Here is a 13,344-nt window from a genome sequence, read left to right on the forward strand (position 1 = left end):
ACTTGGAGCAGACGAAGATGATGATGCAGCTGCTTCACTCGCACCATCATTGTCACCATTACCAAATGTTTCAAATATTTTTTCTCCCATGCTGCTGGCTGCAGACGAGTCGCTATCGGATGTGGGCCTGCCGAATGCAGGAGTTGTAGCCCTATAGCTGAGGCTGTCAATAAATTGTGCTCTCTTCAGCCTTGAGACGAATATTGTGCTTCACCAGGTGCTTCCTCAGATTAGAGGTATTCCTGGCGCTGGCCTTACACTTCGTGTCACAAATATTGCAGTAATCTGCATCGTATTTTTTGAAGTGGAGCCATACTTTTGAGCGCTTTGTAGCAGTCAAGCCAGCTTTGTTGAATGTACCAGCGGGGACTGACATCATTACACTCTTGTGCGTGCATTACACTCTTGTACTGAAACATGGTTTCCTTTGATTTTACGTAAATCGGTACTCGGAAGTACCAATAGAATTTGGTCGGTACCTATAAAAGTACTGAATTCGGTTCTTACAGAGCCACTCTTTAGTTGCCCTGGCTGTGTACTTCGGGTTGTTGTCATGCAGGAAGACCCACCCATGACCCATCTTCAATGCCCTTACTGAGGGAAGGAGGTTGTTGGCTAAGATCTCCTAATACATGGCCCCATCCATCCTCCCCTCAATACGGTGAAGTCGTTCTGTCCCCTTGCAGAAAAGCATCCCCAAAGAATGATTTTTCCACCTCCATGCTTCATGGTAGAAATTGTGTTCTTGTGATTGTACTCATCCTTCTTCCTCCAAACATGGCGAGTGGAGTTCAGACCAAAAAGCTCTATTTTTGTCTCATCAGACCACATGACCTTCTCCCATTCCTCCTTTGGATCATCCAGATGGTTATTGGCAAACTTCAGACGAGCCTTGATATGCGCTGGCTTGAGCAGGGAGACGTTGCTTGCGTTGCAGGATTTTAATCCAATGGTCTTCTTTGAGACTGTGGTTCCAGCTCTCCACAGGTCATTGACTAGGTCCTGTTGTGAAGTTCTGGGCTGATCCCTCACCTTCCTCATGATCATTGATGCCCCACGAGGTGAGATCTTGCATGGAGCCCTAGACTGAGGGAGATTGAACGTCATCATGAACTTCTTCCATTTTCTTATAATTGCGCCAACAGTTGTGTCCTTCTCACCAAGCTGCTTGGCTATTTTCCTGCAGCCTTGTGCAGGTTTACTATTTTATCCCATATGTCTTTACACAGCTATATGGTCTTGGTCATTGTGGAGTGGTTAGAATTTGTTTGATTGCTGTGTGGACAGGTGTTTTTCATACAGATAACATGTTCAAACAGGTGTTAATACAGGTAATGAGTGGAGAACAGGAGGGCTTCTTATAGAAGAACTAACAGGTCTGTGAGAGCCAGGATTCTTGCTGGTTGTTAGGTGATCAAATACATACGTCATGCAATAAAATGCTAATTAATTACAAAAAATAATACTATACTATAAATCCAGAAATTTTATTTCTGGATTTTTGTTTTGGATTCACTCGCAGTTAAGGAGTGCCTATGATAAAAATTACAGACATCTACATGCTTTGCAAGTGGGAAAACCTGCAAAATCGGCAGTGTATCAAATATTTGTTCTCCCCACTGTACATACATACATACATACTGTAGTAGTATATACTGTATGTATGCTAACAAAAATGCATTTCCTGTCTGTCGCTAAGTCATTAGTCATTCTAATTTTTAGTGTGTACTGATAATAAAGTATTTAAATTTGTCTAGGGCTTTTTTGATGCTTATGTAACCAAGTGTCTCCCTCAACACTATGCAAGACAAAATCTACTTCCTTTCTAAGATCAAAATAAGAGTCTCAAACAAATGTAGATTTTTCCATTTAGACTTTTTTACCAGAAGGAGACATGCTTATAACAATTTAACAGTGATTCCTAAAACTGTCATGATGGGCTGGTTTGCTGGACCAACCTGCAGATCAGAGCGGCAGAGAGCCACATGGTGAGCAGCAGTGTTTAAATAATAATGTAGCTGGAACTTACAGGTAATGACAGGACAAGGAAACTCAGGCAGGTATACTGACACGGAGCAGGTAGTAAACCGGAGGATTGAGCAATGAAAATCAGAGGGTATAAATTGAAGGTAGGGTGGAGAATGGACCAATGAACAAGAGGGGCTACTCAGGAGAAATAAGGAGTAGCTGGTCATAGGGAGGATGCATGGCAACTGAAGGAGGTAGGCTAATTAACACAGATGAGTAGGGAGTCCAGGAAAAATAACAGGAACCTCTAAATACAAGAATAAATCATGAACCGAAACTACAATGAATCAAATTAAAATATCAGCAGCTGAAGAACATAAACAACACAAAAGACACAGATCATTAAAGAGAATCAAACACCAACGAATCATGACAAAAGCAGTATGAATCTTCATATCATGTTTTAAATACAACAAGACTGTGCCGCTGCATCTCTCTACACTCACAAAGCTATAGGTGCGCCCAATTCCCCTCCTGCAGTTTAATGAAATCTGGAAAATTGACACTGCTGCCACCTTTGTAAACAGTTTTTTGTCTTTTAGTTGGGTAGGGGGGTGCCATGGTTCCACAAGTCTCCCACGGCCAAGAAAGACCAGTTTTTAAAGTTTCAAATTGCTGTTTCATCCTTTTAAATTTCTAAATATACAGAGAAAAATGCAAAATAAGGGACAAATTGAAAATAAGGCACATAATTGATGAATTCAGCAAAACTTTGCAATGACAGTAAACAGGAAACCACTTTTCTCCATCAACTTCTGTTTCAATCATTGCCCGACATCATAAATATTTCAAGCCACCAAGTAAATTTCAAGAGAAGCAGAGAGTGATGCAGAGCCCCAGGATAAAAATGAACAGAGCCCACAGGTGGATGTGAGGCTACAAAAGCAGCAGGACCAAACCAGTGCAGCAGCAGAGGTGATCCAAGAGAGGAAGTGCTAGAGATTTCTGCACTGTTTGATTTTGAATGTTTCCTTAATTTTATGCATAAAACTGAAGAACGTTTTTATTTCCGTTTTGCCTTATCAGATAAAATTGAACCATACTGTAGCCTCTAGCGGTCTGAAGATCCAGAGGTTTCTCCTTTTGCTTAACTTTGAAGTGAAAATTCTGCTCTAGTGATCCTGCAGTAAAAGGAAGAATTCTGTTTATCCTTTTCAGCCTGGGGCTTCAATCTTGTATTACCCTCAAGACAAGACTTGGGTACTCCCATAAATAGATTCAATCTTACCACAGTAATAACCGAATACATTTAGGAAGGTTGAACAATGCATGAGTTCAGATAATACCATTACCAATATGCACCGCCTTATCACTCAGCAGAGTGCCTCAGCTGCACCGAGAGCAAAAAGTAAAACACAAAGCTGTGGAGTGCATATAAATGACCTGGTCAAGCAGAATGCCAGGAAGTGGTGGTAAACAAACAAAGCTCAGGGCCAAACTCTGCACATACACACTGCTCTCTGTGTGCTCAGCGGCTACCCTTCACACCAACTGAACGGTAAAATGTTTGCAGAGTTTCTTGCCCAACCCCCTCGTGACCTTTGATCATTATTTCCACAGCTGCCGATTTGTAAGAAGATTGAAGGTGAGCAGCTGTTAGTGGATCACATCATCGGCAGACTTCATCACACCGAGGTAAAGAGCAGTGTGTGATTAATATAAAATACTGCACTCAGTGACTCAAGAAAATTGGATCTTCAGCCAGATGTTAGGAAAATATTGTTTTCCCATAATTTCAGTAGAAGCGAACCTATAGATTAACAACATGATCCCTAGAGAGCACATTTCCACAGCACTTGTTATTATTCAGCCTATAAAGCAGGCTGGGAATCAACCCTAATGCAAGCTTTATCCCAAGAACCAAAATATACAGCAATGAGTCGAATGAAGTGAAGATCCGAATTACTGTAAATCTTCATATTAAATTCTTTAAGATTATTTTTGTAAGCATATCTGTCCAGGATTTTATTGTATTTCTAGATGTAAAGTGATACAGAGATACATTTCTCAAAATAATTTTGTTAATGTGGACAGATCCTAAATTTTCAAATAAATGCTCAATAAACCAAAGTTTTCTAAAAAAAATAAAATAAAAAAAGAGGGAATAATTAAACAGAAATCTAATCAGACCAAGCTTCAAAACTTTGCTCTGAGAAGGTCACAGATAACTGGACTGTTACTGACAACAGACCAACAAATACCCCTTTGATGCCTGAAACAAAATACAGTTGGGGGGTAGTCACCTTTTTACTCTGTTAAGCCTTGGTAACCCCATGGTTCACACTGGTTCAGTCAGTCTAGAAATGCTTGAAATATTATACCACACCATATAATAAAAGGCATTAAAATTAAGAATTTTAACTTCCTGTGACGTCACTGTCCAAATAAAAGCACCGCTCTTGCTACATCCTGCCTCTTCCATCCGGACTCCGCTGCGAGGCTGGCTGGAGAGACAGCGCGCTCATGTCTCTTTGCTGGAAAACAGACATAACTCTTCAACTGGATCTAAGGGTGTCATACAATCATCGATCATATGCATAAAGTTAAGTATGGATGAATTGCTGTATGTGTATCCAGTATTCACTCAAGAACGGGAATAATTAAGGTACAAGCATTGCCTGATTTTTTCTCTGAGGCCTGCAGAAGCAAACTGTGTTCCAGAGAATTCCCTGCAGAGACGCTGTCTCTACGAAGCCTAGTGGAGCGGTTTTCCCAGTCTGAAGGAAGGAAACCGGCAACGCATCACCGTGGTTACAGTAACTGTGCAGTTGGTTGGCGGACACAGCGAGCAGTCTTTCACCCACAGCTACGGAGGTTAGCTGAAGCTAACCCTTTGTTCACAAAGCTTTCTTCAAACTTCGTCGTCGCCTGGACAACTCCTCCTCAATATGGTTCAAACGAGGCTAGCGTTTGGGCAGATAAACATTTAGGATGAAATGATCTGAACGTTTTTCATTTTATGAAGTTTGGTTTTGTTTGTGTTGAACTCAGCTATTTTGGTGCTAGCAGGCTATCTGCTCAGCACGTGCTCAGTTTTGTGTTCTGTGTTTGTGTGTTTTTAAAGTTTTAAAGTGATTTTAAACACAGAAGATTGATCATGACGCACCGTCCGCGCTTATGCATTTTAACCCTTATATTAACGGTATTTTAAAGGTGTGTGTTTGATTCTGGTGCTAAGCTATCAGCTTCTTTAGTTAGCTTTAACTGCTAACAGCTAAGAACACGTGCTTGCTGCTAAAGAATATTTACCCAGAAAGGTTGTTAGTTTTCAATCCAGTAAATAATATTTTCCTGAACATTATTTTGCTAGACTTGATAACTAAGTAACACAATTAAGCCCCATTTCTCCAGAAAGATTTGGCTCTTTTCCAAAATATTTCCTTAAATATTTTACCATTTCCTTAATAATATTTCTTTAAATATTATTTTAATAAATAAAGATAGCTAATGAGACACCGTTGAGAATTAGTCATCCAGAAGGTTGGTTTTATTCAGCAGATCATTCTTTAAAACAACATTTTATTAAAATAATATTTTAGCTGATCTTGCATTGTGAATGGTTGTCTAAACATTTGCTGATTATTGCCTATGTTAGTTCCAAGACTAACTTAACTTCATTTCCAGATTCTTCAAGATAATCCTTGGTTCTCAAACATAAACATTGCATGGTAATGTTGCAGGTGACGGGTCAGACAAAGTGCGGTTCAAGAACCTCTCATGACGGCTACAAAATCGAGGCACGTGATGTCGCCCGGTACGGCGGAGCCGGGGTCCCACCCTGGAGCCAGCCCTGGGGTCGGGACTCGTCGGAGAGCGCCTGGTGGCTGGGTTGCTCCTCGCGGGACCCGGCCGGGCCAAGCCGGAACGAGAGACTCGAGACCATCCGCCAGTGGGCCCACCACCTGCAGGGGGAACCGTGAGGGACCGGTGCAAAGAGGATTGGGCGGCGGACGAAGGTGGAGACCTCGGCGGCCCGATCCGCGGATGCTTAGGATGGCTCTAGGGACGTGGAATGTCACCTCGCTGGGGGTGAAGCAGCCTGAGCTTGTGCGGGAGGTCGGGAAATATCGACTAGAAATAGTCGGGCTCGCCTCCACGCACAGCGTGGGCTCTGGAACCCATCTCCTTGAGAGGGGCTGGACTCTCTTCTACTCTGGAGTGGCCCTCGGGGAGAGGCGGCGGGCTGGGGTGGGTTTGCTTGTCGCCCCCCAGCTCAGCTGTCTCGTGTTGGGGTTTACCCCAGTGGATGAGAGGGTCGCATCCCTGCGCCTTCGGGTTGGGGAGAGGTCTCTGACTATCATTTCGGCCTACGGGCCGAGTGGTAGTGCGGAGTACCCGGCATTCTCGTCGGGGGTGCTGGATAGTGCCCCTCCTGGGGACTCCATTATTCTGCTGGGGGACTTCAACGCCCACGTGGGAAACAACAGTGACACCTGGAGAGGAATGATCGGGAGGAATGGCCTCCCCGATCTGAATCCGAGCGGTGTTTTGCTATTGGACTTCTGTGCTAGTCACGGATTGTCCATAATGAACACCATGTTCAAACATAAGGGTGTCCATCAGTGCACTTGGCACCTGGATATCTTAGGCAGGAGGTCAATGATCAACTTTGTTGTGGTATCATCAGACTTTCGGCCGCATATTTTGGACACTCGGGTGAAGAGAGGGGCTGAGCTGTCCACTGATCACCACCTGGTGGTGAGTTGGATCCGCTGGGGGAGGAGAAAGCCAGACAGACTTGGCAGGCCCAAGGGCATAGTGAGGGTCTGCTGGGAACGTCTGGCGGACCCTTTGGCCAGGGATGTATTCAACTCTCACCTCCGGGAGAGCTTTGACCAGATTCCGAGGGATGTTGGAGACATAGAGTCCGAGTGGACCATGTTCTCCGCATCTATTGCTGCTGCCCATAGCTGCGGCCGTAAGGTCTGCCTGTCGCGGCGGCTATCCCCGAACACGGTGGTGGACACCGGCAGTAAGGGACGCTGTCAAGCTGAAGAAGGAGTCCTATCGGATGTGGTTGGCTTGTGGGACTCCTGAGGCGGCTGACGGGTACCGTGGGGCCAAGCGTGCCGCGGCCCGGGCAGTGGCAGAGGCAAAAACTCGGACCTGGGAGGAGTTCGGTGAGGCCATGGAGAAGGACTACCGGTTGGCCCCGAAGCGATTCTGGCAAACCGTCTGGCGCCTCAGGAGGGGGAAGCAGTGCTTTGCCAACACTGGCTGCTGACCTCGACTGGGGACATTATCGGCCGGTGGAAGGAATACTTCGAGGATCTCCTCAACCCTGCCATCACGCATTCCCTGGTGGAAACAGAGGCTGGGGACTTGGGGTTGGACTCTTTCATCACCCAGGCTGAAGTCACCGAGGTGGTGAAAAAGCTCTGCGGTGGCAGGGCTTCGGGGTTGGATGAGATCCGCCCTGAGTATCTCAAGTCTTTGGATGTTGTGGGGCTGTCATGGTTGACACGCCTCTTCAGCATTGCGTGGCGGACGGGGACAGTGCCTTTGGATTGGCAGACTGGGGTGGTGGTCCCACTACATAAGAAGGGTGACCGGAGGATGTGTTCCAACTACAGGGGGATCACACTCCTCAGCTTCCCTGGTAAGGCCTACGCCAGGGTATTGGAGAGGAGAGTCCGGCCGATAGTCGAACCCCGGCTTTAGGAGGAGCAGTGTGGTTTTCGTCCCGGCTGTGGAACACTGGACCAGCTCTATACCCTCTACAGGGTACTCGAGGGTTCATGGGAGTTTGCCTAACGAGTCCACATGTGTTTTGTGGACCTGGAGACAGCATTCGACTGTGTCCCTCGTGATGCCCTGTGGGGGATGCTCCAGGAGTATGGAATCGGGGGCCCTTTACTAGGGGCCATCCGATCTCTGTACAAGCGGAGCAGGAGTTTGGTTCGCATTGCCGGCACAGCATGCACTGGGGCGGTTCGCAGCCAAGTGTGAAGCGGCTGGGATGAAGATCAGCTCCTCCAAATCCGAGGCCATGGTTCTTGATCGGAAAAGGGTGGCTTGTCCTCTTCAGGTTGGAGGGGAGTTCCTGCCTCAAGTGGAGGAGTTTAAGTATCTCGGGGTCTTGTTCACAATTGAGGGAAGAATGGAGCAGGAGATCGACAACGGATCGGTGCGGCTGCTGCAGTAATGGGGGCGCTGTGCCGGTCCGTTGTGGTGAAGAGAGAGCTGAGTCGAAAAGCGAAGCTTTCGATTTACCGGTCAGTCTACGTTCCTACCCTCACCTATGGCCATGAACTTTGGGTCATGACCAAAAGAACGAGATCCCGGATACAAGCGGCGGGGGCTTAACCTCATCACTGTAAAGAACAAGTACCCCATACCTGTCATGGACTCTGTGTTTGAACACTTACATTCTGCCAGGGTGTTCACCAAATTAGACCTCAGAAATACATACCACCTTGTTCGTATTAGAAAAGACGATGAGTGGAAAATGGCATTTAAGACCTTTTTGGGACATTTCAAGTGTCCGGTCATGCCTTTTGGGTTAACCAATGCACCAGCGGTTTTTCAGGCACTAGTAAACGATGTCCTCAGAGATTTTGTGGGTCGCTTCATTTTTGTTTACCTGAACAACATTTTTATTTATTCTCAGGACATTTTTTTAGCACCACAAACATATTAGAGCTGTAATCCAAAGACTTATAAGTCTTATACTATGAAGTTTGTTGTGTCAAAATAAGGTGAGATCTTTCCATGTAATCCATGCAACATTTAGTAACTGCTCACAGTTAACTCCATAAAAGTTACAATAAATATCCTTATGTGTAATCCATGCAATAATTATTAAAACACACAGTTGAAGCAGTGGGGAGTGAAACAAGCATGTTCTCATATTCTGGAGCTGAGAGACTGGAGAGGCCTGTGTTGAGCCACATATTATCTGCCACATATTATCTGTCTTATCTTTTGCAAAAGTATAAACAACAAGTATCCAATGATGTATGATGATTTTACATTCTTTCACATGTATTAAATTAAATTAGTAACCTTTGATTAACAAGTTAAAAGATGTATGATTGAAATGTGGGTAAGAACTGAGAATTAGAGTAAAAAACATTAAGGTTTGACATTCTCAATCAGCTATATATGAAAGAGATATAACGTTAATCATTTGTGAAGAATGAATAAAAAGAATGAAGTGATGGTTTTGCAACTGTGTTTTAAAGTAAATGCTAAAAGCTGAAGAATATAATGTGTAATACTGTGTAAAGTTTAAAACTGAGCAGATTAGGGAAAGAACTGTAGGATGACTGGGAGTGACGAGAGCCAGCTGCATGCTGACATCAAACCTTTTGAAGTCTAAACGGGAGGAAGGGAGGATGCGACTACAGCCAGCTGCGTGGCTATTATCGGCATTTCCAAGGCCGAGAAACAGAATCAGTAGGTCACGATGACCATGACTAAAGTATTGAGCAATAACCAAGAGGCTGAGCTGAATAGGTTGCGCAATAACTGAGAATCCTAATAAGGGGCTGACTGGTGAAAGCATCAAGCACCATAAAAGCAATGCTGAAGGAGGGAACGGGGTTGTTTCCTCGCAGAAGACCAGCGAACAAGATCGGACGGAGAAAAGAAGCTTAGATGGAAAAGGAACAGAGACACAGCCCAACTGATCGACTGCATTAAAAGAGGATCAACCCGTGGGCCCAGAAAGGACTGTGGCTCAAGATTAAGAATCTGATTTCATCTAAAGCCTTTTTATCCAGACAACAGAAGTGAACTTGATCGGTGAACAGCTAATTGCTCTAAGTTTCAGGCTTCTGGAAGTTAAGAATCAACCTCATTTATGTCTCCGTGTTTCCTTCAACTCTTCAGCCTCTGGAAACTACTGTCGTCGGAGACATATAACAACAAAGATCCTGTTTAACCATCAAAGCCTGGTGCATCAGTGTCTGCCACTTAAAGGAAGGAAACTGAAGATTAAGTCATATTCCCTTCAAGAAACCACTCGTTGTTATCAGTAGAATCTTCTCCATCAGATGCATCGATGAGCCTCCGTCTTCAAAGCCTCTCCAAACTCACTAGTTTCAGCATCAGGGAAAGACAGGTTGAGTTGATTGATTCATTTCTATTATTGAAATTATTTTGTGTTGCCGAATTTAAGCTGTTACTCCCCTGCAAAAGCATTACCAATTAAAGAAAGCATATAAAATTCTAGTTAAATTGTGGACATTCAATTATTTGAGTCACTGTATTTTTTGGTTTTTCATTGGTGGTAAAAAGTCTTGTTGCCTGGTTCCAAGATATTTTAGGAGGTTTTTATAGGTTGCCTTAGCCAAGTTTGTTAAAACAGCGCCCTTGGGGCTCGTGCTGAGCCACTATAATTAACCTAGCCATATACCAAGAGCCAGTTGTAAAATTAGGGAATGAGCAGCCGTGAACAAAAGTGACTGTTGAAAGTGTGGATGACTGCGATAGGCTATTCAGTCGTCTAGACCACCAGTTGAAGAAGGGCGAGACTTTTGTATGAAGGCTGTCAGAGGCTAGGCGAGTCATTTCCCGACACCAGCTTAAACAGAACTTTCAGTAAACCTGCTTAGTAAGACCTTTCAGGTTTGGGGAAGTCCGGACCCGTTGGATGGAGAGCTGGTTTGAGCAATCCCTTTAGACATAGGGAAGTAGAAGGGAGGGGTTAGCTCATCGGACAACAAATGTTGGCCTGTCAGGTTTGTGCCAGAAACGAAAACAGTAACCAATCTCTTGCAGAGTTACTTCAACCACTTGCTGTCCCTGGTCACCCCTGGTCCCAAATCACCCTGGAGTCATTAACTGTTTTTCTAAAGCTTCTCATTTCTTATCTCTCACTGAGGTACAGTCAGCTGCTGAGACTGCACAACTTTTGATTCAACATGTGTTTAGGCTCCATGGCATTCCCTTGGACATTGTCTCAGACAGGGAACCTTAATTATCTTGTCAGATGTGAAAGTTATTTTCATGCTCCAGGAGACACTGTTAGTCTACCTCCAGGGTATCACCCCCAATCTAATGGGCAGACGGAAATATGTAATCAGGAATTGGAAGCACCCCTTCACTGCCTTACTGAAGATAACCTGACCTCCTGGAGCACTCACCTTGTTTGGTTAGACTATGCTCATAATACTCACACCTTCTCTGCTACTGGTCTTTCAAGGCATCATTAGGTTACATTCCACCTCTGTTTCCTAGCTAGGATGTGGACATCACGGTGCCTTCAGTCCAACACCAACACCCTTCAAAAGCTGCCGGTGGATCTGGCGCCAAACCAAGGCTGCATTGCTAAGGAGTTTTAGAGAATAAGAGGTTTGCTCATCGTCATCGTGTTCCTGCTCCACAATATTAGGTTGGACAAAGGGTCTGGCTGTCCACTCTTCACATTCACCTTAAGGACACTCCTTGTAAGTTGGCGCCTAGGTTCAATGGATCATTTTATCGGGACTTTTTATATTTCTAAAAAGCTGAATTTGTCTTTTTTTGTAAATAAGAGAAAAGTGTAGTAGCTTTCATTCAGCCAGCTGATTAGTTGTACACAACAACAGGTGAGGAAGCAGCAGTGCTGTGTTACTCTGAGCTTCATACAGCTGATAAGAACACTGCTTTCACTCTGGCATTTTTTCTAGGCACTTTTCTAGGAAGGCAGTAATGGAACACAGTACTGAGATGGTAATAAAAACAAGTACCCTGCAGATAAATCACCAATGCACAATTCCAAACCAAAATAAACAAGTTTTTTAAAGTTCCCACATCTATGGTCAAAGAATATAAGTCCATCACCAAGATGAGAATCTTTAATAACCTCTGTTTTCAAATTAGTCATTTTCTTTAAAGTACTGTAAATCCAGCTCCCTTCACTTAATTGGAAAAAAATATGTCTGGCAGGTTTTAGTTAGGTTTAAGTTTTTGGTGTTTTAAAGAGCTCCAATCTAAGCTAGAAAAATCATGTTCATTCTGTTTTAAGTAAAAGATTTAAATCTTTTGGTATCATTAACAAGCTTTGTAGTGTAGTTCATCAGGTGTTCTTGATAAGTTTTTATTATATCTTGATTTACTTGAATCTTGCACTGCAGCTGTTGCAAGATAGGCTTTTTAAATGAATAGGATCATTGGATGGATGGATGGATGGATGGATGGATGGATGGATGGGAGCACTGTCTATGGAAGGCTGAAGATGGACCATAGACAGAAAATGCTTTTGAGCTGCTACAACAGCCAGGCTAAAGGTAATTTGTCCCCTCTCATCTTTGGTGAGGCTACTGTATAGATTTGACTGTTGGATTCCAACATTATATCCCCATAAACATCCTGACCCTTTATCACTTTCATGTGTGCCAATTGCCCTTTCAGGTTCCAGACCTGCCTCTTTACTCCAATAAATAAACAGGAAAGTAATAAATCATATATCCAGCTGTGCTATTTGTGAGAAGTCAAACTGAGAAAAACAGTGACAGAAATGACCATGAAACACAAACAGTAAGAACTGAGTACTAAACTGATATTAGAATATCTGCTGAGGGCCCAGACATAACACATTTGAATGCTGCCGCCACACACAGCACTCTTTGCTTCTCATTCCTTAATTGTTGTGCTTTAAATAATATATCCTTGTTCAACTATTGTACCTCCTCCATCTCAGTGCATTTTGAACATAGAATATACCTTTGGTTATGATGGCAGGCTGCTCTCCCAGTAGCAATTTGAGCCTCTTGGCATGGATTTTTCCCTGGTAGTGAGACTGTGCCACCACTGCTGAGGTGAAGGACATGTTACACAACGTGCAGCACTTGTTCTTGTCCACATCGCACTCATCGCTGCCCTAAAAAAGAAAAGAAAGGAGTAAAAATTGTCTCTGATGAATGATGCATGAACCCAGATTTTCAAATTGTATTGTTCAACCAGGTACCAGTGCTGTTAGGCGGCAGTTATCATGGAGATTTTTTCCCTATTATTTGCAGCCATACTCAAATTAAGACTGCCTTTACAGGAGGGGTAATGAATGCCATCTGCTCTGCTCCTTTACCTCATCAATTGTTGCATTTCATTTTTTCTGCCAATCATTTTTACATTTCACCGTATATGTAATGTTCCAGCACAATCTCCTTGACCAATACAGATTTGGGAATTATTACTGAATTCCACTTTCTTTCAATCATCCAGAGTCCATGACCAATAAATATGCAGGATTCATTACTGAATTGCACTTTCATCCAATCACCCAGAGTCCATGTTGGCCTTCCTTAGCCCTCTGGAGCTTTGTTTCCCTTCGTTCAGGCATTAGTGATGGTTCCAGATTGATGTTTTGGGATGAAAATTCAATTTCCTACA

The 13,344-nt window shown here is 43.8% G+C and overlaps 1 protein-coding gene across 2 annotated transcripts in view; it reads right to left on the reverse strand.

The window, feature by feature from the left end:
* The window catches only part of zmat4a (zinc finger, matrin-type 4a), a 277,406-nt gene that overhangs the window by 125,838 nt on the left and 138,224 nt on the right, over positions 1-13,344 (reverse strand). For both annotated transcript variants that reach the window (XM_047382377.1, XM_047382376.1), the window contains exon 4: positions 12,679-12,835. In XM_047382377.1, coding sequence (XP_047238333.1) covers positions 12,679-12,835 — 157 coding nt within the window. The remainder of the gene's footprint in view (positions 1-12,678; positions 12,836-13,344) is intronic.

This window comes from Girardinichthys multiradiatus, chromosome 12 (genome assembly GCF_021462225.1).
Source record: "Girardinichthys multiradiatus isolate DD_20200921_A chromosome 12, DD_fGirMul_XY1, whole genome shotgun sequence".
In the NCBI taxonomy this organism is placed as follows: Eukaryota; Metazoa; Chordata; class Actinopteri; order Cyprinodontiformes; family Goodeidae; genus Girardinichthys; species Girardinichthys multiradiatus.